This window comes from Rhinolophus hipposideros, assembly GCF_964194185.1.
Source record: "Rhinolophus hipposideros genome assembly, chromosome: 5".
In the NCBI taxonomy this organism is placed as follows: domain Eukaryota; kingdom Metazoa; phylum Chordata; class Mammalia; order Chiroptera; family Rhinolophidae; genus Rhinolophus; species Rhinolophus hipposideros.
In genome coordinates, this window is record NC_138051.1 from 80,383,709 (window position 1) to 80,405,267 (window position 21,559).

Here is a 21,559-nt window from a genome sequence, read left to right on the forward strand (position 1 = left end):
CCTGAACTAGGTGCTTAAGTTGCCCAACTTCCCTACGCATCATTTCTTCATCTGTAAAATGGTAATTTACTCATTCTAACTTTGTCCAGAGTTTTTGTGAAGACAGATAACGATCACAAGAGCTTTGAGCCCAAGTAAGGACTTACCCAAGCGTCTGTGAGGTGTTGTTCTCTCGGTATAAGGGTGGGGGAATCATGGGAGGGTTTGATGCAGAACCCAGTACCTGGGCCCAGTTCATGACCTGTGGAACACCAGGCAAGACACGTATCCTCTCTGGGCTTTCGGCTTAAATGGGATTGAGTTAGACACATCCCTTGCCCGTTTCACTATTTTCTAATCTATTTGCGTGCCTGTCCCACCTTGCCTGACACTTATCCGCTCCCACTTCTGTGAAAACATCCTAGAAAACTCTCTAGACTAGACCATGCTGGCCTTGAACTCAACTCATTTCTTCTTCCCCTAGCAACCAGGGAGTTGCCCTGGGTAAGCACTTCCATAGCTTTGTGTACAAAGCACTTTATTGGAATCATGTTTAACCATCTTCTCCACTAGCTGACCATAGGTCAAGTAGGGCAAAAACCCTCTTATCCACCACTCTATTCCCCAGTGCCTAGTACAGAGTCAGCCACATTGAAGATGCACGATAAGTACTTACAGTCTGAATGAATACCCCAAGTCTATCTTATTGTTTGTCATTTCAGGAAATCCACAGTATTAGTTATCTAATGCTATATAACAAAGTACCCCAAACCTTACTGGCTTAAAACAACAATTATCATTTCTCTCTCATTTTCCGTGGGAAATTCAGACAGGGCACAGCAAGGTTAGCATGTCTCTGCTCCATGTCCAGGACCTCAGCTGGAAGATTCAAAGGCTGGGGGCTGGAATTGTCTCAGTTCCCCACATACGGTATCTGGTGATTGATGCTGGCTGTGACCTGAGAGCCTAGCTGGAGATGTCAGCCAGAATACCCCATGTCGCCATATTGTGAGGTGGCTTAGGCTTCCTCATAATATGGTGGCTGGGTTCTAAGAGTGGGTGTCCTAAGGAAGTAAGAAAGTGACAGAAGGAATGTCTCTTTTTCATGACCTGGGCTTACCGGGTACATTGCATCTCTTTCACCACATTCTGTTCGTTAGAAGCCACTAAGTCCAGCCCACGCTCCAGGGGAGGGGAAATAGACTCTGTCTTTCGAAAGGAAAAGTGGTAAAGAGCGTGCAGACAGATTTTAAACTACCACAACCATTTCAGGCAAAGTGCAGGGTAAAAGCTAAGTGTCTGAAGAAGTAAGACTTCGGTTCAAATTAGTAGCTGTGTTATCTAGGGAAATCCCTCTCTGAGACTCAGTTTCCCCATCTGTACAATGTACAGGTTTCACTTGCTGCTGGTTTTTACGTGCTTGGAGTCTTCTTGCCTCAGTGAGCATAAGAATCCCTCTTAACTAGCTTTCTTGAAGTCCTGTGACCCTTCCCATCACGGATCCTTGGTTTCTGACCATGGAAGCAGCAAGAGGTTGTTATTGGAGCTCTAGGGACCGAGACAGTTCGGACACCAGGGATAACTTTAAGAAACAGATGGGGAACCACTGAGAACCTCAACTTCTCCAAGGCCTTCCCAGTCCCAGCCCAGAATGAAAACCTCAGCTTGTCAGAGAAGGGGATGGTGAGAAACTCCGAAACCACAGACCTAAGGAAGCCGAATCTGCACGCCGGGGCCCAGGAATCTGCATTTACCCCCACGAAACTTATTCACACGAACTCCTGGTGGGAGAGAGGGGAGGAGTCCTAAAGCACACATGGCTGTCTGTCTCAGTTTAGTGAAGTTCCTCGTTTATGCTCCCTGTTGGTGCCTTTTCCGAGGAGGGGGAGGGGACGTTGGGTCTCCGCCGTAATGGGCCGAACTTTCACCTTCTTCTGGGCGGGCTGACCGTCGCCAAGCATAGCGTCCCACTCCCATGGGCTCCAGTCCCAAGACCCTAGGGTGCAGCCTGCCCTCTGCCAGGGACGCGGGGTCGCACAGAGCCGTGTCCAGGGACGCGGATTGGGTGCGAAGCCTGAGCACCCAGCTCCCACTGGTGCAGGTCTTGGGGTGGAAGCGAATGGCTTTCAACACTTTGACTTCCAGAGGCAGGGACCCTGAGCTCCACACTTCTACCTTTAAGGAACGCGCGCGCCTGGAGGGCTCTGTGCTCACTCGGCTGACAGAAGGGGGGGCTGAGGCCCACAGAGGGAAGTGACCTATTAAATGACCCACAGGAAAACAGACGCTGAATCCGGTGTAGAACCCCTGTCTTCCAGGCCATGCTCTCGCTGAGGGTCCCTTACGAAACTCCCGACCGCGGGCCTTCGGAGCCCGGAATCTCCCTGCAGTCGGCGCACCGTTTGGCTCGTTGTAAACTTCCTCCGCAGCTTTGCAGCAGCTTCACGGTGCCGGGAGAGAAGGGTGAGAGAGGAGTGAACGCCCCCCTCCATCCTAGGACCGGGCGGGAACGCACTGGCCCTTTAAGGGGGGGACCAGGCGCATGCGCGGCGCGGACCGGAGCCGAGCCGGGTGGGCGGCGGGCGGGCGGCGGGCGGGCGGGCGGGGATTGCGGCCCGCGGCAGCCGGGCCCCGGGGCGACCCGGACTCTGGCGGCTCGAGCTTTGCCTAGCCGCGGAGCGGCGACCTGCGCGTGTCCCCCTGGCTCTGCGGGATGCTCTCCCGGGACCGGCGCTCGCCGAGGCTTTGTCACTTGCATCCAGCTTCGTCCGCGGGCCGGGGCTGCGCGAGCCCCCGGGCGTCCCGCCCCGCCCCGCCGATCCTCCCACCACTCCCGCAGCGGGGCCGCAGGGTCCCTAGCTTACAGCTGCGGAGCATCCTTCGCCCGCCCCTGCCGCGCCACCGCCCATGCTGCAGCCAGGGCAGGGCGGCGACCCGGCAGCTGCAGCCCGCCTCCCGGTGACTTGAGCCTGGTCCCCGCGAGCCTCCCGGGGCGACCCCGCCGAGCCCCGGATCCCGGAGCGGGGGCCGCGCCCCTCGATGGCTCCGCTGGCGCCGCGCCGCACCAGGTGCCCGCCTGCTGCCCTCTGAGACGCCCGGCTGCGGACCGGCGGCACCGCGGCGCCCTTCCCCATTCTGGGGGCTCCGCGGCAGCTTCCCGGGAGCCAGGGAACAGGGAGCCGAGACAAAGCCCACTTTGTGCGAGGAGTTGGCCCGGGGCGTGGAATGTGCGCGTCCGCGCGTGCCCCTTCCCCACGCCCCTCCAGCTGCGAGTCTTGGCTCCCGGACACGTCGCAGGGAAGAAAAGGCGTCCCCTCGCCGCTCTCCGGTCGGAGGGTCCCAGCTCCGAGCTGATGCGGCCTGAAGTCGCTTCGGTCTCCCCTGGGAGCGCGAGCAGGTGTGAGCGTGCGGTGTTTTGTAGAGGAATTTGTTCTGTCCAACACGGGGGTCTCGGTAGCCCAGTCGGCGTGGGCACCGGTGCCTGGACCCTCTCTGTGGCCGCAGGTCTGAACTGTCTGGCCTCGGTTTCCCTCCGACTTTTCTTCCCTCTAGAAGCCCACCCAGACTGCTGCCCATCATTGTTCTCGCTGTCAAATGGGGGTGCTTTCTGAAGGCTGCCAAGTTGGGGTGTGTTCTCTTTATCCCGTTAGCAGAAAAAACAAGGCTTCTAAGACTAACCCCAGATCACCAACCTCCTCCGCCCCCCCCCTTCACATTGAGGCACCGATTTCTTCTTCTTTGAGTAGTATTTTATTGTACCGGAGCCACGCCCTGGTTTCTTAAAGGCGCCTTGCACTCTGTTTGGCCATGTGTTATCTCTGCAGCTGGTGTGTGGGAGACCTTCTGTGAGCCACCTATTTCTCCCTGCCTCCTGATACATCCTTCCACCCCCGTCAAGGACTTGGGGATGCCCGGGGGGAAGAAAGTGGTCGGTGGTGGCAGCAGCAGTGCTGCCGCCACTGTTGCCACTGCCGCCCCCTCTGGAGTCAGGCGTTTGGAGACCAGCGAAGCGGCGTCAGCCCAGAGAGATGACGAGCCAGAGGAGGATGGCGACGAGGACCTGCGAGAGGGAGGCGTCCCTTTCTTCGTCAACCGGGGTGGGCTGCCTGTGAACGAGGCCACCTGGGAAAGGATGTGGAAGCATGTAGCCAAGATCCACCCCGATGGAGAGAAGGTGGCCCAGCGGATCCGTGGGGCCACGGACCTGCCCAAGGTGAGGGGTGTGTTTGTGTTGTGGGGTTGGGGATCTCGGGTTTTCATGACCTTGGGGCTGGGAGAACAAAACCACACTTTCCTTGGTGAGGTCGGTGGCCACTGGCATGGTAAGGTTTTAAAAATACAGATAGGTTGTATTTGTCCAGAAGAACTTTGTCTCAACTGCCATGGAGGTGGTTCTGTGAGGTCCACATGCTCTGTTTCCAGGCCCTCCAACTTTTTGTTTTAAATGCCTATGTCTTGTGGGCAGTGCAGCAGATTAACTAACAAGTATATTAATGTGGCTTGACATCTTATTTGCTAAGGTAGAGAACTGGGCGAAGAGATAATGACTAAGGAGGGCACAAGGCTTCATGTGTTGAGAAAATATTTTCGTGTGTTATCTCACTGAATTCTCCAGCAGCCTTGTGAAGTGCAGTTTGGGGCCCCATATTCCAGATGGCAAAGGTGAAACCTTAAGTCGGAACTCAGGGTCTCACAGCCAGATAAGGGGCAGAGCAGAGGCCCAATCTCCAGTCTTGGAGTTCCAGGTCCTCTGCTCTGTTGGACACTAGCTCAGGGCAGTTAGAAAGGGCCTATGGAGAAGGGTAAAGCTAAATAAGTTTTCTGTGCATTGCTGGAAGTCCTCCATGACGGCTGTCTTCAGCTGTGTCATCCGTGAGGGCTGAGGCTGTGTCTCATTCGTCTTTGTCTTTCCAAAGCCTCCTGTGTGCCTGGCACAGAACAGGCACTTATATGTGTTTGCTCAATGAAAGGGTGCTTGAGACTTTCTGTGTGTACAGTGCTATGTGGAAATGCCAGTCTGGGTTTTTTTTTCCTATAACATTTATGGTTAACTAAAGAAGCATTCCCAAATGCAGAGGCCTGAAATTCCCAAAGAAAACCCCTTTGGACAAAGAGGTCAGAGACCAGTGCTTAGTCCCGATTGCTCAGGTGAGAAGGAAGAGGACCAAGGAGAGTGGCAGGCAGTTCTTGTGGATTAGACAGAGACAAGGGGCCTGCTTTGTTTTTACCAAGTTATTGGTAGAGCCATCAGAAATTGTCTTCTGGGAACAGGAATGCAGAGCTTAAAGGGTGAGCAACTGCCTAATGTTTCCAGGGGAAATAAAATGAGGATTGATTTTAAAGGGCTACACAGTTGCCCTCTGTACTAACTTAGAATTTATTTAGCTAATCTGCTATGGTTGGACATTGTTTCCAATAATTTATTCTTAAAATGAACACTGGGGTGAACATTCTAAAATGTAAATTTGGGGTTCCATCTCTGGTTATTTCCTTGGGATAGATTCCTGGAAGAGAAAGTATAGAGTCAAAGGATATCACCATCGGTCCATACTGCCCTCCTACCTATAGCACCTTAATCAGGCCCTTCAACTTGTTTGAGCCAAAGTTTTCTCATCTGTCATGTGGGGTTGATTGTGGTGAAGACTAAATGAGAGGCTATGTTAAAGCACTTGACAAATTAAAGCCTCAAACCAATAGTGGTAATTGGAGGCTCATTACCTTTTTCTCATCTTTATCAGGCGGGAAAGGTCGATTTCACGCAGAGCATGTGTGCCAAGGAGGCCAGAGCCACACACTTCTCCCACATGAGCAAGTTGGTGTGTCGCAGGTGGCTCTCTAGCCATCTTGCTTATGTCTAAATCAGGCTGTGGAAGAGTGTGAATGGTTCCCCGTAGGACGGTCACCATTCCTAGAGACAAATAAATAAATAAGCTCATTAGCAACTGGTCTGTAATGTCATCCTCAACCTTCATTTCTAGGAAAGACACCGATGAAGGAACGAAGCTACTGTTGGTGGGGCTGGGGGGTGGGGCGGTGTTATGACTGACAAGACTGTGGTAGTATGGAAAGAATTCCGTGAGAGGATTGGGAAAATTCAAAACTTTCCCTTCTCAAACCACAGGGCAGATGTTGCCCATAGAAAACCTGCCCAAGTCTGTGTGGGGTTCCTCCTTGACCTTGGCCCAGAGTAGAAAGCAGCCCTAGAGCCTGAGAGGCATCAATGATTGTATCCCAGGGTATCAGCAGCAGAGTGGACTGACCACGGGGCTGACCCCTCCCCAAGTAGCCATGCCCTTGGATCTGGCACAGACGCATTCTTCACGTAGGTCACACCATGGTGGGCCCAAGAGGGGTTTTGTTGGTATGACACAATGTTTTAGAAAACCACTTGAGTCAAAATTCAAAATTGGGAGATTTTACATAAGGATCCAGATTTTTGGCATCTTTTCAGAAAAATGAGAAGATCTGGGAACAGAGAATCTGTGAATCCACATGGCAGTGACAGCTGGAGCTGAAGCGTGGTTCCCCCTCCCCCAGTCTCCACCACTCACTCCCAGCCTGCCTTCCCCACGTATGGCCCCTGCGTGGCCCCTGCAGGTAGTTGAGTCTGGGATCCCTGCAGTGTCGTGGGATAAAAAGAGAGCTCTGCAGTCAGAGCCACCGTGTTCAAATCCTGGTTTTCCCGTGATGGCTTATGTGAGGAAGGCATGCAACCTCCTTGTGCCTCAGTTTCCTCAAGTGTAAAATGGAGATAATAACAATACCCATGTCCAAGGATGTTGGGAGGAATTGATGAAGTAAACGCATGTGAAACAGGTGGGTGTGCAATTCTTACCCATAGAGCAAGGACTGAGGGTGCAGCCACCCCACGGAGCTTTGGAGAAACGTCCTTTAGAAGGATGGAACCAGTATGTTAAAAGGCAGCCATTTCTAACAGGATCCCAGACCCAGGAACAGTTTGTGCTCTTTCATAAGAGTGTCACCCCGATGGTCCAAGCTGCCGCCACTTTTAAAAGCTCAGTCAGTGGCCACTTATTCCAGACCCAGCTGCTCAAGGTCTTCTGACTGTGGCACTGGCTACAGAGCTCCTGCAGAATACAAATTTGGATGTGGGGGTCAGCCAGTGCTGCCCGGTAGCTTTGGCACACACTGGGGTGACAGTGACCAGCAACTGTACTTTGCTGTGTGCCTGATCCTGTCCTCACTTATGCTGTGAGGTTGGTACTGTTCTGGTGCTCATTTGACGAATGAGGTGTCTGAGGCACAGAGACATGGGGGCGCTTGATGCCAGCCAGGGCACGGCAGGGCTGAGAGGTAGATAGCGGTGGCCTGGTTCTGGAGCTGCCTCTTTCAACCTCCAGGCTATCCTGCTTCTTGTCCACACATGCAGCTGCAGGCTGTCCCTCCTCCCCCAAGCCTCCTTCGTTGCTGGACTCAAATGGAATCCAGCAGGGAGAAAGTCAGAATAGAACTCAGGACTTGAGGAGTTCTTGGAGCAAGGATAACGCTTGGCTTTGGCAGTAGAGGAAGAATTGTCCCTGAAGAGGTCTGGGTAGCCTCGGACCCCCCACTGTACCCCAGCCTTGGCCAGTGAGGAAGCATTTTCTGGTTTGCGGGTAGAGGTCAGGGCAAATCCAGGCTACCAGTCCTAAATGAGCCTGGTCGTTCGGGCGTATGGAAACTTACGTGGCAAGTGAATGGGTGTATACTTGCATGAACGTTCAGAAGAGCAGTCTTGGTGCTGTCTGCAGTGGTTACCAGGAGCTAGCATGGGTCATGCAATTGGCCAGACAGCTCCTGCCAGCTCGGCCTCAGTGAGGGTGGCCTCTGAGGCCTCCTCGGGAATCCTAGGTCTTTTCTGACTCTTTTGGAGTCATTTCCTTTTCCCACAACAGTCAGTTCCCGGGTCCTCCTTCTGGATGGCTGGGGATGCCCTCGTAGGTGCTACCTGGCGCTGGCCCAGGGCTGGCTGCAGTGACTTTAGGCAGAGGACCTTGGAACTGCAGCTTGCGCCTTGTTTGCAGTGTCCCAGGGAGGGTGCGCTTGCAGTGTGTAGCCAAAGCTCCTGGAAATCATTGGATGCCTTCATCTGAGAAGTGGCAATGACCTGCCTCTCAGGGACCTTCCACCTGAGGTCAGGTGCCATGCTGTTTGTAGTGAATTGCAAAGTAATTTCTCTGCCACCCCCACCCCATATCCTCACACAGGCCCTCAGAGAGTTCCGGGGCCCATTTGGCACAGGGTGGTCAGGCAGAAAGAAGGAACCCCTCCCCTCCAATCCTGGGGCTTCTATCCCCCTGGTGACTATAAGTGATGGCACCAGTTTGGGCAGCCGTGTGATGCGAAAGGGGAAATAGCTTCTTCCAGACAGACAGACAGAGCTGTCAGCGTGGGGCACTGCCCAGACAGGAAGGAGGGGACCAGCGAGGTGCGGAGAGGAAGTTCACACACAGCTGTCACTCCTGGGCCTTCCCTCCCGTATCCCGGCCCCTTGCAGTGAGTAGGTGTCTGTCAAAGACTGACCTGTGCCCCTGGGCCATCAGCAGCACCCAAGACAGGAATATGCAGTGATCACTGTGTGTCACTTTCCTCTGGGTTAGAGCCCCAGCCACAACACCCACATTATGTAAAAGGCTGTGTCCCGTGAGCCAGCATCTCACTACAGGGAGAGCTTCCCCCACCCCAGCCCTACTTCAAGTTTACATGGGCTCCTGCTTTACCCCTTCCCTTCATACACACCCCTACCCACCAGACTGTTGTTTCAACAGCACCCACCTACGGGGTGGGCTCCATGTGGGGAGTGGGTAGGACCTCTCTATGTGGTGAGGCACACGGCTGGCACAGTGCTGGTGGCCAAGGGGGAGCCCAGAGGAGTGGGACTTGTCCCTGGAAATCTGGGTCTTCTGCCCAAAGAAGTGTGATATCTGTAACCCCAGAGGACCCTAGCTGATGCTTCTTTCAGCCTCCTCGGCCTCACTGACTTGTTGCCGTGAACGGCCACGATTCGGGTTCCCCTGGACAGAGAGGGGGCTTGGGCCCCGAAGACCCACACATGCACAGTGGCCCCTTTTCCTGGAGACTGGCTGGTTGTTGAGGGAACAGCCTCAGGGCTCTGCACCTTCGGAACTCCCAGCAGCCCATGGCCTGTCAGTTCCCAGCCATCAGGAGGTACCTGCCTGCCACCCCCACCCCTCCCCTCCATGGGCCAGGCACTGGAAAGTCTGTTCTGGTGGAGAGGACTGCCCAGTTACCTGGTTCTCCACAAGTGTGGAGCTGGCAGGGAAGAGAGGTTCCTGGGCCTCCGTGAAACCCCTCCAAAGTGGCTAGGCCATGGCAGGTAGAGCCACAGTAAGACCTGCCCCGGAGCACGTCCCTCTGTCCTGCCACCATGGACTTACTCCTTGACGGTTCAGGTTAGAGCTGGAAGGCCTAGGCAATGTGCCGAGATAGGGGGGTGGGTAACACCTTCTCCTGAGGGTGTCTTCACCCCGCACTGGGCCCTGAAAGGATGATACACCAGGTAAACCAATTTTGATCCAGCGCTTGAACCAAAGGAACCCCACACCAAATGTACTTAACACCAATATTGACATTCTTGCTAAGCTTTGAAATGAATGAATGTTTTAAATTCAAAACAGTGAGTCAAACCTGTGTTTTTCTAAAATTATTAGAGAAACACAAAATCGGAACATCAACATAAGCTTCAAATTAGGAATTTTGCCAAGTGCCAGGAGGGAGAGGAATGACCCTGGTGCGGGCCTGACAGGAGCTTCTGGAAGGGGTTGCCAAGGAGAAAGGCTCAGGATAGGAGGGAAGTGGGGAGGCCCCCTTGGGGTGTGCCTTCTCTGGGGTCTCTTCTGGGTGTGGGATGGGCTGGAAGCTCCAGGGTGAGCCTCCCTCTGTGACCAGAGCTCTTTCTGCATCCCCAGATTCCTCTACCGACTGTGCCTACCTTCCAGCCCTCCACTCCTGTCCCTGAGCGCCTGGAAGCCGTGCAGCGCTACATTAGGGAGCTGCAGTATCCTCCTGGGGCCAGGTGCATGGCCACCGTCCGGCTGCCGTGTTGGTCCAAAAGCTGAGTGGGGCTTGTTTTCAGACTGGGCTGGAGAGCTATCAGCAGCCGCCGCGACTCCAGGGGTGCCGATCACATAGCGTCTCTGCGCGCCTGTGTTGGGCAAGCCCAGCCTGAGTCTGCCCGGGTTATCGGAGGCCTTTGATGAATGCCAGACGCACTGAACCGACTTCCTCCATGTGGTGGGGCAAATGTCTCCTGAGCACCCTGCTGGTGGGTGGCCAAATCGAGGTTCAGCGGCCCAGACCTCCTCTGCTGTCCATCCAGCCCAGCGGAGGTTGCAAGGGGAAGCTCCCTTGGGGGCAGTTTTAAAGGCAGTGGAGTGGGGGATGCAGATGGAGGAGAAAAAAGATTTTATGCTCCAGGAGGTAACTTCCACATCTGGGAATGTTCTCCCAGTTCTTTGCCTGTTTCTTCCCTGGCAGGAGGCCAGTTGTCCAACATGAAAGAGCTGGACCCCCTGAGTCCCAGATTCTATGGTAGCCCAGCTCTGGGCCCCTCCACCCCTATGTCCTGCCCAGAGCTGTGTCCTGGGTTCTCTCCCCCCAGCCCTTCTAGCTACACGGGAGGCAGAGATGGAAGGACCAGGTCCTGAGGGTTGGGGGGAGCCAGGTTGATTACTGAAAATTGGTTCCAACCCTTCCCTTGCCAATAGGGAAATTTCAGCCTGGAGAGGGGAGGCATCTGCGCTGGACCCCCCACTCCAGCCTTCTCCTCTCAGGTTCTATTGCTTCTCAGCTGGTTGGAAGACGAAGTGCTGCAGAGAGCTGTCCAGAGTTCAGCCACTTTCCCAGCCCTGGCTGGCCTGGCTGCCTGTTCCACCACTCCCTTCCTGGGAGAGAAAGCCAGGGGAGAACAGGGGTGGAAGCCAGAGAGGATGAGAGAAAAGGTCAGAGAGGGGCCGTATGGGGGAGAAGTACCCTTCTCGCCCTTCCAGATGATTAGGTCTTATGCGTTCTCCAAGGTGCCTCTTGAGCGTCACTTTATGATGCCCTTACCCAACCTGCTTCCCTGGGAGTGCTGGGCCCTAGGGTCTAGGAGATGGGTCGGGGGAGTGGAGCACACCTCTTCCAGACCAAACCAGAAAGCCCTTAACCAGCACCACAGGTACAATCACACAGGGACCCAATTCTTTGAAATTAAGAAGAGCAGACCCCTCACTGGGTAAGTACGGATATGCCCTGTCCCTCTGCACCAAGGTGGACAGTCCCCCCACCAGTTTTGGGCCCCTCAGGGGGCCTTTGGTGGAAGCTGGTGAGGAAGGCAGGGCCTCTCCCCAAGGGAGCATGCTGGCAGGGGCCTGTCCCCGCTGCACTGTCACAGCTCCCTCACTGTGCTCCAGACCCTAAGGATGGCATAAAGAGGGAGCTCTCACGAGATGAATAGCCAGGGCTTCTTGACGAAAAGGAAACCCCAACATCCATGCCAAGCTGGGAGGGTGACAGACAGCCCCCCAGTTTGCCTTGGTGATAATGGGGTGGTCCCAAGTGGATGTCTGAAAAAAGCCTTCTCTTTTTTTTTAATGAGAGGTGGGCCTAGCAGGAGAAAGCTCTCCCACCTTCTCTCCTTTCCTTGCAGCTGCCTATGAACTCCCCATTGTAGGGTATCTGTGTGTCACCCCATTTGCCTTACTGGACTTCTGGCCATTTAGTACAAGGTCCAGTGTCTGAGCAGTAGGGACCTCACTGGAGAAGGCAGAGACCTCACTGCATCTCTCACTTCCTATTCCGCCATGTAACATGTAGACCCCTGGCTCAATTTCTCCCACAGAACCCCGAGAGCAGAGGAAAGTGAGGCGTGAATGCCATAGCTGGGTCCGGGGGCTCAGCCCAAAGCTGCCCACAGGCTTAAAACCCCATATTTTAAAAATTAATGTGAATTTTACATCATGTTCCACACATGCTTGCTTTCTTGTGAAAAATGCTTTAAATGGTTTATTAGCTAACTTACTTAATTACCCCTTTCTATGCCCTTGGGTGGAGTCCAGCCTCCCTACCCCAAAAGCTTTGCTCTTGTTGTCCTGTGGCTGCTGTGTGCCAGAGGCCCAGCTCCAGCCTCATTGGAATCGGGGGGCGTCTAACACTCTGGGCAAAGCCAGTGGCCAGGCTGCATTCTCAGACCTGGGGGCAGCGTTCAGTGAGAAGGGAGGAACCAGGCTCCGGGAATAGGCTGCCTTAAGTGGCCTGAATTCCATGCTGAGGAGCAGGCTAGGGAGTCACCAAGTTAACTGCCTGAGATGCCATGTCCAGGCCCCAGGCAGTTGGCCAGCTGCGGGGGAGCAGTTGCAACCAATTACAAGTTGTTCAGAGAAGCCGTGGTTGGATCAGGGGTGTCCACTGTGCTCCGGAAGGGACGAGGTCAATGCCAAGGTCTCCAGCATCCTTGGCATGCTGACCCACTGGCTCCCACACCACCATCACGGAAGGTCCTCAGCCCAGTCTGCCTGGGACTGCATGCCTCCCATTCATGCTCCCCACGCCCAGAGGTCTTTGGAGCAGGAGCCTGGGGTGGGAGGAGGAAGCGAAAGGGAAGAGAAGGGACCTCCTTGTCTTCAGTGGCTGCCTCTTCTCCCACCCCCTTCTGCTCAGGATTGGTGTGGGGGAGGGGAGGGCGGTGCTGGACCTGAGCTGAGACAGCTGGGAAGGGAGGAGGGGAGTCTGTCCTAGCATCTAGCCCACCTGCCCCTTCCTAACACTCCCCCACTGGAAGGGGCTGGAGGCTCTGTCCTCATGGCTCTGCCTCCCTTCCCCCCAGGCTGATGGACCTGGCCAAGGAAATGACCAAAGAGGCTCTGCCAATCAAATGCCTGGAAGCAGTGATCCTGGGAATGTATCCTTCCTCAGCCCTGGGAGGCCTGGGGGGGAGGCACACACTCAGCTCATTGGGCCCCAGCTTCCCCTGGAAGGAGAGGTCTGAATGGGCTCCAGGGCCGTCCCAGCAATCTCTCCCAGCAGTCATGAACGTGGCCCCAAAGTGAAGGGGCCTAAGGTGGGGCTCAGTCCCTCATGCCTCAGTTGCTAACTTTTTGGGTTTACTGGGATGGGGAGATCTTTTTTGAGTCATGTGGACACAGTGACCCTGTTCTCTGAACCCCAAATCAGGGCACATTGTCTCACAAAGGCTGCTGTGCCATTTACAAAAACCAAACAGTCTGGAGAAGCAGGTTGAATGCCCAAGTGTTGGCATTTCCAGGACATGTTGATTTGTCCTGATGATAGATGGGAATCTTTGAAACAGAACTGCCTTTTTTAACAAAGCAAACAGGGTTTCTCAGACACTCCCACAAAAGAAACAGGGTTTCTCAGACACTCCCACCCAAAAGGCAGAACTTACTGGGCCTAGAGCTGGGCCATCAGGCTAGCAAGGTGGGCAGGCAAGCCCCCAGTTAGGGCAGGGAGGGGAGGCAGGTGTTTATGGCCAATTCTCTGTCCTAATGGGTCCAACCCAAGAACTTTAGGCCACTGTCAGCACCTCCTTCATGACCCGACATTCCTTCTCCTTCAGAGTCACGCACCAAAGTGGGGGTCCCACCCACATTAAAGGGGGGAGACTGCTCCCCTACCCTCAGACACATAGAAGGTGGTCCAGGCAGGATCACATCATCTCAGAGGCCTTTCAAGGGTTACCTGGTGGCTTGTGAGCAGGAGGAAAACAGTCCCCCACCATCTGGGTAGGGGACCGCCCTTGGTCACTGAACACACGAGGTGGCTGCTGTAGTGAGTTTTTTCCCATGCCTCATCGTCTGCTCTCTGATTCTGTACTTGGCTCATCTCTGTGTCCTCAGTCACTTACTTACAGGGACAGTGGTAGTGCCTGTCTCACAAGGTTGCTGGGACAATTAAATGAGTGGGTTCATGTAGGACACTTGGCACAGTGTCTGTACATGGTATCTACTCCAAGCTTTTATCCTGTTCATTTCCTTCTACCCATTTGTTCAAGAAGAGTTTTATTGAGTCACTATTACGTGCCTGCCTCAGAGCTGGGGCCCAGAGATACAGCAAAGAACATGCCAGACAAGGTCCCCATTCTTAGCAATCTACATTCTAGCTGGGGAGACAGAAAATAAGCAGTAATCAAAGAAATAAGTAAAATAATTCCAGATTGTGGTGAGTGTGCCATGGAGGAAAGAAAGAGTGGAGCAGATTTGCTTTAGAAAAGGGAAGTCAGTGATGACGGCCAAGCGTAAGGCATGAGAAGGAGCCTGACAAGAGCCTGGGGGAACGCAACTCTGGTTATAGGGAAGAGCTGGTGCAGAAGGTCCTCAGGTGGGAAATCCAGGTGGATAGAGAGGTCGAGCAAGTGAGGTGAGCCAGGTAAGAGGCTGGAGTGGGCAGCTGGGCCAGGCAGTGCTGGCCTCCAAGGCCATGGGAACGAGCTTGGTTTTATTTGCAGGGCAATCACAGGATGTGTATGGTGGGGAGGGGATGGTGAGAGAAAGAAAGGGAACAGAACTGTGTGAAGAAATGCACGTGTGAGAGAGAAGGAAAACGTGAGAGAATGTGTCTGAGAGAATGTAGGGGTGAAGAGGAATGTGTGTGGCTGACAGAAGGGAGGGGGAGAAGTGGGGATGGCAGACTGCAGGCCTCTCATCCCTCCTTCCGCCACAAGGACTCTGGAAAGTGCTGCAGTTTGGAGTGAGGGACTCCCCATTAGCTATCCTTTTGTGAGCCCTGCCCCCTAGAGATACAGCTTACTGAGCACTTACTGTATGCCAGGCTCAGCACTGGATGCCAGGATATGGAACCTTGGGGGCTGGGGGGTGGGGGTCCCAGTCCTGCCCCTGCGGCCGGCCCTGCACCTCCCCCGCACCTCCCCCGGCCGCTTCCTTAGCTGGGCTGACTGGTCAGTTACCTCACCAACAGCATGCCCACCCTGGAACGCTTCCCCATCAGCTTCAAGACCTACTTCTCAGGGAACTCCTTCCGCCACATTGTGCTGGGGGTGAACTTCGGGGGCCGCTACGGGGCCCTGGGCATGAGCCGCCGCGAGGACCTGATGTACAAGCCGCCGGCCTTCCGCACGCTCAGCGAGCTGGTGCTGGATTACGAGGCCGCCTACGGCCGCTGCTGGCACGTGCTGAAGAAGGTGAAGCTGGGCCAGTGCGTGTCCCACGACCCGCACAGCGTGGAGCAGATTGAGTGGAAGCACTCGGTCCTGGACGTGGACAAACTGGGCCGCGAGGACTTCCGCAAAGAGCTAGAGCGGCACGCCCGGGACATGCGGCTCAAGGTCAGTGCGGGCGCGCGCCCAGCCCTCGGCGAGCGTCAAGGCCCTCCCCCATGGTGTGGACACGGAAGGGCTGCCGCCTCCGCCTCCTGGTGGCGCACTCCTCGAGGGAAGGCCACCCCCCCCTCCCCCGTTGGAGGTGACCTGAGGATCAAGGGAAGTGACGGGTGGGAAATGTAAACAGTGTCTTTGCTCAAAGATCTGTATTGTTGAGACAGTCCCCTCAGGTAGGCAGGCCAGGGAAGGCTCTGCAAGAAGGCAGCAGGTGAGCTGGGTTGGGTAGGGCAGGCCTCGGACACGTGGAAAGGGCAGGAATAAGACACTCCAGGTGGCCGGGACTGTGAGTACAGATCCATTGGTGGGCGCTCATGGCCCGTCTGGAAGGAAGGTAGGGTAAGGTGCATACATAGCTCCCACGTGTCCTGATTTGACCCCTATCCTTCTCTCCCCTCCCACCCCCATCACCACCAGTTCAATAAAAGAAAACTAGAAAGAGGTCAGAAAAAGGAAGTCAGACCACGGGAAGACTTTAGATGGTTGTTGTTTCTCCCTTTCCCACCCTCAGTGAGGGGGAGGGGGAGGGGCTGCCGTCCCCTGAGCAAGTGGGCTGAGCTGATGCGCAGTGTGCCCGAGCCTTACAGTGGGCAGTTTCTTGGCCTCTGCTTGGGTACCACTGGACTTGGGGTGCCTCTTGGGTGTTCAGCCCCTCCGCATTGCTCAGTCAGTGCTGTGCTGGGACTCTGCCCCTCCAAGCAGCGTGGTGCCACAACCATGATCTTGGCATTTTCACATCCACTGATGCTCCCTACAGCCCTGCCCTGGGGGACCCTACCCAGCCAGCCGCTACCTAATACGGGGCCTTATGTAGTGACAGCACCTTCCCCCAGGGCAAAAGTGGGCTGCAGCAAAAGTCAGGCTCTATAGGAGTGGTGGAGGTTATGTATGCACCTTACCCTACCGTTCCTTCCAGATAGGCATGGACACGGGCTGCTTCCCCAGCTGGCACATCTACATTAGCCTGGCATGGGTAAATGGCCCTTTTCTCGAGAGCCTTTTATAGTATCAGGAAAGCTCAGTGACTTCCTCCCAAAGCCACGGTTTCAGGAGCCACCTGGGATTGGGCAGCCCTGCTGCGGAACTCTGCCCTGGCAGCTTTAGCGCCTGGAAAACAGTTTTGGGAAGACCTGCAGTCAAGGCTAGAGCAGTCACTTGGCTTTCTGGGCCCATGCCATGGGACTTGTGGCTCCTACAGGGCAGGACAGGCTCTGGGGGCAGCCCTGGAATGTGTCTTTGTTTCTTCTTCCCTACCAAGATTGGCAAAGGGACCGGCCCTCCCTCCCCCACCAAGGATCGGAAGAAGGACGTGTCCTCACCACAGCGCAGCCAGTCCAGCCCCCACCGCAGGAACAGCCGCAATGAAAGGCGGTGAGTGATGGGTCAAGCCCGGGGAGTTGAAAACAGCTTTTCCTTTTCTCTCATCTCCTGGATCCCCGCTTTTCTTTTCTCACCCCACTCTTCTCATTCCCACCTTTCTCTTTGGCTCCCACCCAAGGGAAGTGATTTGGGGTGATGGGTTTGTGTGTTTATGTGTTGACACCACCCAGCAGCAATTCAGTCCCATTTCCCTGGAGCAAACAGCAATCACTGGCCCACTGGTTATGGTGTCTGGGCCCCTGGTGCTGACCTAGAGACCAATGCAGAAGGTCTGAGGCGAGCCTATGTGGGAGGGAGGGGAGGAGAGGCTGGCCCTGCCAGACAGCGAGTTCTCCAGGAAAATCGTTGGGAAAAGTGAATGCACATCACAGCTGGTAGAAGGCTTTGAACATAACTTTTGCCCCTACCAGTCTGTGGGGTTTGCCTATATTTAGATTGAAGAAACATCCCAATAAAATGCTAGGCCGCACCTCTGATTTGTCTCCTCCAGGTCAGTCTGGCTCTTGCTTTCAATGTCACGGTCATTCCGGAGCCACCTGTCTGGTACAGTTCAGGAGTACCAAGCAGGCCTCCAATATCCAGCATCATTCACTTTGATCTAGGAGGCTTTTTGTAGAGTACAGAGTCCCTTCGCAGAGATTTACATAGTAAGCTTTGACAGCCAACTACAGCCAAATTAGCTGACGTGCAGCAAAGAGTAGGAGCCTATAAGCTGCAGGGACCACACTCAGGACAGCATCGGCAGGCCAGGATTCCAGAAACACACTTCCACTCAGACACAACTGTTGCATGTGGGCACCTTGGAGAATGAAGAGGGGAAGCCATCAGGGGCACCCCCTGCTTGCTCCCTCCTTCCCCGCCTCCGTGGATGACTTACCTTCTCCTCTTCTGCTCTCTCCTCCCTGCAGGCCTTCGGGTGAGAAGAAGCCTTCTGAGCCCAAAGCCATGCCAGACCTCAACGGGTACCAGATCCGGGTGTGAGGCGGGTGGCAGCACCCCAGCCTCGCCCACTTCTAGGGGCCAGGATCCACTTGCCAGAACCAGCCCGGCTTCTGGGGAAGGAAGCGCTGGTGATAGGGCAGGGCCGGGGGCAGCCAGAAGAGTGTTCCCCCTCAGCCACCAAGCCGCTGCCCCTCCCACTGGCCCAAGCTCCCTAACTTGGGGCCAAGAGGCAGTTAGTGTTTTATTTGGAGTTTTTAACATGACAACTAAAGTTTACAGTATTTTGGAAACTAATAGATCTGCCAATGGCTGGCAGGCCAGTGCTTAGATCTAACTGCCATGGGGCTGAGTGAGGAGGGGTTGCTGGCTCCGCTGGTGCCCCTGCCCCTGGCGTCTCTCTGGAATTTGGGCCCATCCTACCTATGGGAAATCTCCCTGTAGACTAGGCTTGGGGCAGGACGGGAGAGGGGTGGAGGTGTCCCTTCACTTCCACCTGCCCTGGCAGCACCTTGACCCAGGGACAGGGAAGCGTGGTAGAAAGCATCCTGGGAGACGTCTGTGTGGCCTCTATCAGGAGGTCATATCTGCCCCAAGAGCAGGAGCCCATGGCCCAGGAGAGCCTTCATGCCCTTGCAGCCCTGTGGACGGTACCATGTGGATGAGACTGCCTGCTGGCACTCCTTGTGCTGGGGGCTGTAAGAAAGGCCAGGAGCGAGAACTGCTGGGGAGGATTTCCCTGGCCCCTACCTGGTCTTGCTTAGCCCAGCTCTGCCTGTTGCTGAAGTTGGGGCTCCCTGCAGAGGGGCTGGGCTTTGCCGAGGGCCCAGACTTACACTGGGCTCAGCATACTGTGGGGGTTGAGCAGAGCTGGTGTGTCCGGGAACTGTGGCTGGGGCTGGGGCTAGGGTGGGACACTCAGGCCTGAGTCTGTCCCCTGGCAGTCCCCACGGGTGGGCACTGCTCTTCCCCCTTTTCTATCACCTCAGCCTTTGCTGGGTAAATGAAGCCCAGACCGGGATGCTTGTGTCCCAGGCCCACCTCCCGTCATTTAGCAGCCTGTTTAGGTTTGGGGGTTCCAGTGATGATCATACATAGCTCGTCAGAGAAGAACCTGAACAGCTGGATTCTACACAGCCTGCCCATTGGGCATGAGAGACCTGGTGGGCAATGAAAGGTTCTGGAGAGAGGTTGGCGGAGCTAAGGGAAGGTTCTGGAAGTTTAAGCAGCAAGGTGGTGTAGAGCAAGGGTGCAGTGTGGCCCCCGAGGAGGGACAGAGCAGAATTGGGAGGAGTAAGTGAGACAAGGATGTGGGAGAGAGTTTAGAATCAAGCTGCCTTGGGGAGTAGTGAGTTCCCTATTGCTAGAGGTATTCAAGCAAAGACTAGATGTCTACTTGTCAGGAAGCTGCTGAGGATTCAGGTTATGGAAAGGTAGCTGGATGAGAGGATCATTAAGGTTTCTTTTTACTGAGAGGCTATGATTCAGCCAGGAGCAGCTGTCGGTTAGGCTGCAGAAGGGCTGGTGGCCTGGAAGCGGGAGGATCAGAGTTGTAATCTTACAGGACCAGGCAGGTGCTTAAAAGGAAGACTGCAGGGCTGGGTGGGGATGGTGGCAAACTAAGGGGGCATATATCCCATTAAAGCAGCTGCTGCTGCTTAGCTGTTCTGAGTGTAGGCCCCGCTGTGCCAGATAATCTGATTTTTTCAGAGGCCAGAACTCTGAATTTTTATGTGAAATATGCTGGTTTTTAAGTGTTGGCAATCAGTTCAGGAAATTTAAAAAGCCAATATGAAAGAGAATGCCAGTTTGTAATCTCTGAAATGGAGAGAGCAAGTGCTGGGAAGAAACCCACTGACCTGTTTGAGGTAGGCAGTATGACAGTTCACGGCTCCCAGAGCAGGCTGGGCCAGGGCAGGGGCCTCGCTGCTGAGGCTCCCAGAATGGGCAGCGGCCCCACGTTCCTCACTCTCCCTGCAGACCAGAAACATACCAGAGACCCCTGCCATTGCCATGTCACCAGAGGTGGTAGAGTGGAGAGTGCAGTTCTCAGCCTGCCAGGGAGAAGGATGGTGCCTGGGAAGCAAAGAAAAAGGGAGGGAGGGAGACAGGATGCCTTTGCTGACCAAGTGCCCGTCAGGAAGCCACCAGCGGGCTGGCTGCTCTTCAAACCAGCAGCTCTTGGCCCAGAGACAGGCCCAGTAGGGAGGCCAGCTGGTCCGTCCCTTGGGTTCCTCACGAGTCACTGGGCCCTGGGGAGGTACTTAACCTGTCCCCAGCCAGGCTAATCTGAGGGCTGTTATGACTCCTGACGCACCATCCCATCCCAGTTTTCAGGGAGTAGGGTGGTGGTCCCTACATTTACCTGAGGCAGAGATGGCTCATTCTGGGGAGACAGGAGGCCTTTTGTGAGTCTGTATGTGGGTGCCTCATGCAGGCCTCTCATCAGTAGGGAAGTTGCCCCAGACAAACCTGTGGACCACAGGGCTTACAGGGAAGAGATGTAAGAGGGAGCTGGGCGCGTGGGTCAGGGTAACACGGGGAAGCTGCTCCTGGTGCCGGAACCTAAAAGGACGCGCCAACCCACAGGGCCCTTCCCCAGGTATCTCTGGGGAGAAGGAATCAGAATGAAGTCCCAGCCCCTATTGCTGTCTGAGGGAAGGAGCTGGTCACCCCACACTGATAATCCCCAAGCACTCCCCCTTCCTGGCTGAGACCTTGGGCTGTGGAGACCAGCACAGGACACAGCGGTGCTTTTTCACTTATTTTTAACTGTTTCTCATATGTAGCAACCCCTCCTCCCCTCCTGGGCGTGTTTACACAGGCTCTGCTCCCTGGGGCTGGCCTGGCTGCAGAGTTTCTGGGCAGGCAGAGAGGCAGGGGCTTTGGGCCTTAGTCACCGTCCTCCTTATCACTTCATCTCACTTCGCCCTTCCTGATGCAGGACTGCCTTCCAGCTTTCAGGGTAGCCTCCTCTGCTCCCAGGGGTGGGGGCTGCTGGCTGAGGAGGGCTCAAGGTGGGTCAGGTTCCTGGTGCTCCGTGCAGGTCAGAATGCTGGGAAATTGGGTTCAGAGAGCCTGTCAGCCACCTGCCAGTTCTCTCCTTCCCATGGCCACAACACATAGTCACCCTCACCCATCACCCCAGCCACCCCATCCTTCCTGGGCCTGGCAAAGTGGAGAGAGCAGTAGCCCCAGCCCCAGGGTCCTGGGGAGCAGAGAGCCCAGAGGGAGCCATGTCTGCTTTGGGACCCTGTCATCTCACGCCCCAACCCTTCCAGCTGGGACTTGACTTCCTGTCTCCGAGACAGGTCCCTTCTGACCAACAGCCTGCCCAGAGCCCTGTGTGCACCTGGCTCTCCTGCCTGGGTGGTTTCCTGGCTTAGCTGCAGCAGCATCCCCAGGCCTCTGAGTGCGGGAAGTTCCAGCCGGGCTGCATACTGACAGCGCTGTCAGAGCTCCACTGTGCTCCTCGCTCTCGGAGAAACCCATGTGAAGGGCAGGGCGGCCTCCGGAGTAGTAGGGTGGGCGCAGGGAGGCTGCCCAGTCAGGCGGGGCTGCCGTGGTCCATGAATACTGACCCCTCTCGGCCCATCTTGGTGCTCCAGAGCCCCAAGTCCACCCCCCCCTTTTTTAAATTCACATCTGACCAGAGAAGAAACCTGGTGTGATTGGCCCCAGGCCTGGTGATGGCGGATTGTCGCTCCCTTGAGTTTGTGTTGGGCTGAGTGTTGTACTAGATTTTGTTCTTCCTCTTCTTCTCATATCAGTATTGTGTCTCTCCTTTCACTTTTACACTGTCTCATTCCTGTTCTCACTTTCCCCTGAAATGAATAAAGTCTCTCCAGCTCCAGTTGTATGTGGGCAGAAGCCACCACGTGTAAGCCTGGTGTCCTTTCCTCGGGGAGC

General features: G+C 55.3%; 1 protein-coding gene across 2 annotated transcripts; it reads left to right on the top strand.

Annotated features, from left to right (window-relative positions):
* The first annotated feature begins 2,574 nt into the window (after positions 1–2,574).
* On the top strand, positions 2,575–21,509 carry VASH1 (vasohibin 1). 2 transcript variants are annotated; one of them, XM_081048815.1, is made up of 8 exons: positions 2,575–3,376; positions 3,804–4,192; positions 9,909–9,997; positions 11,159–11,215; positions 12,806–12,880; positions 14,899–15,280; positions 16,590–16,702; positions 17,620–21,509. In XM_081048815.1, exons 2-8 carry the CDS (start codon positions 3,887–3,889, stop codon positions 17,690–17,692), a joined length of 1,095 nt encoding a protein of 364 aa, XP_080904941.1. In that variant the 5' UTR covers positions 2,575–3,376; positions 3,804–3,886; the 3' UTR covers positions 17,693–21,509. The 2 variants fall into 2 exon arrangements, with proteins under 2 accessions (XP_080904941.1, XP_080904942.1); XM_081048816.1 differs by lacking the exon at positions 2,575–3,376 and having other exon boundaries at positions 3,728–4,192.
* Positions 21,510–21,559: the final 50 nt, after the last annotated feature.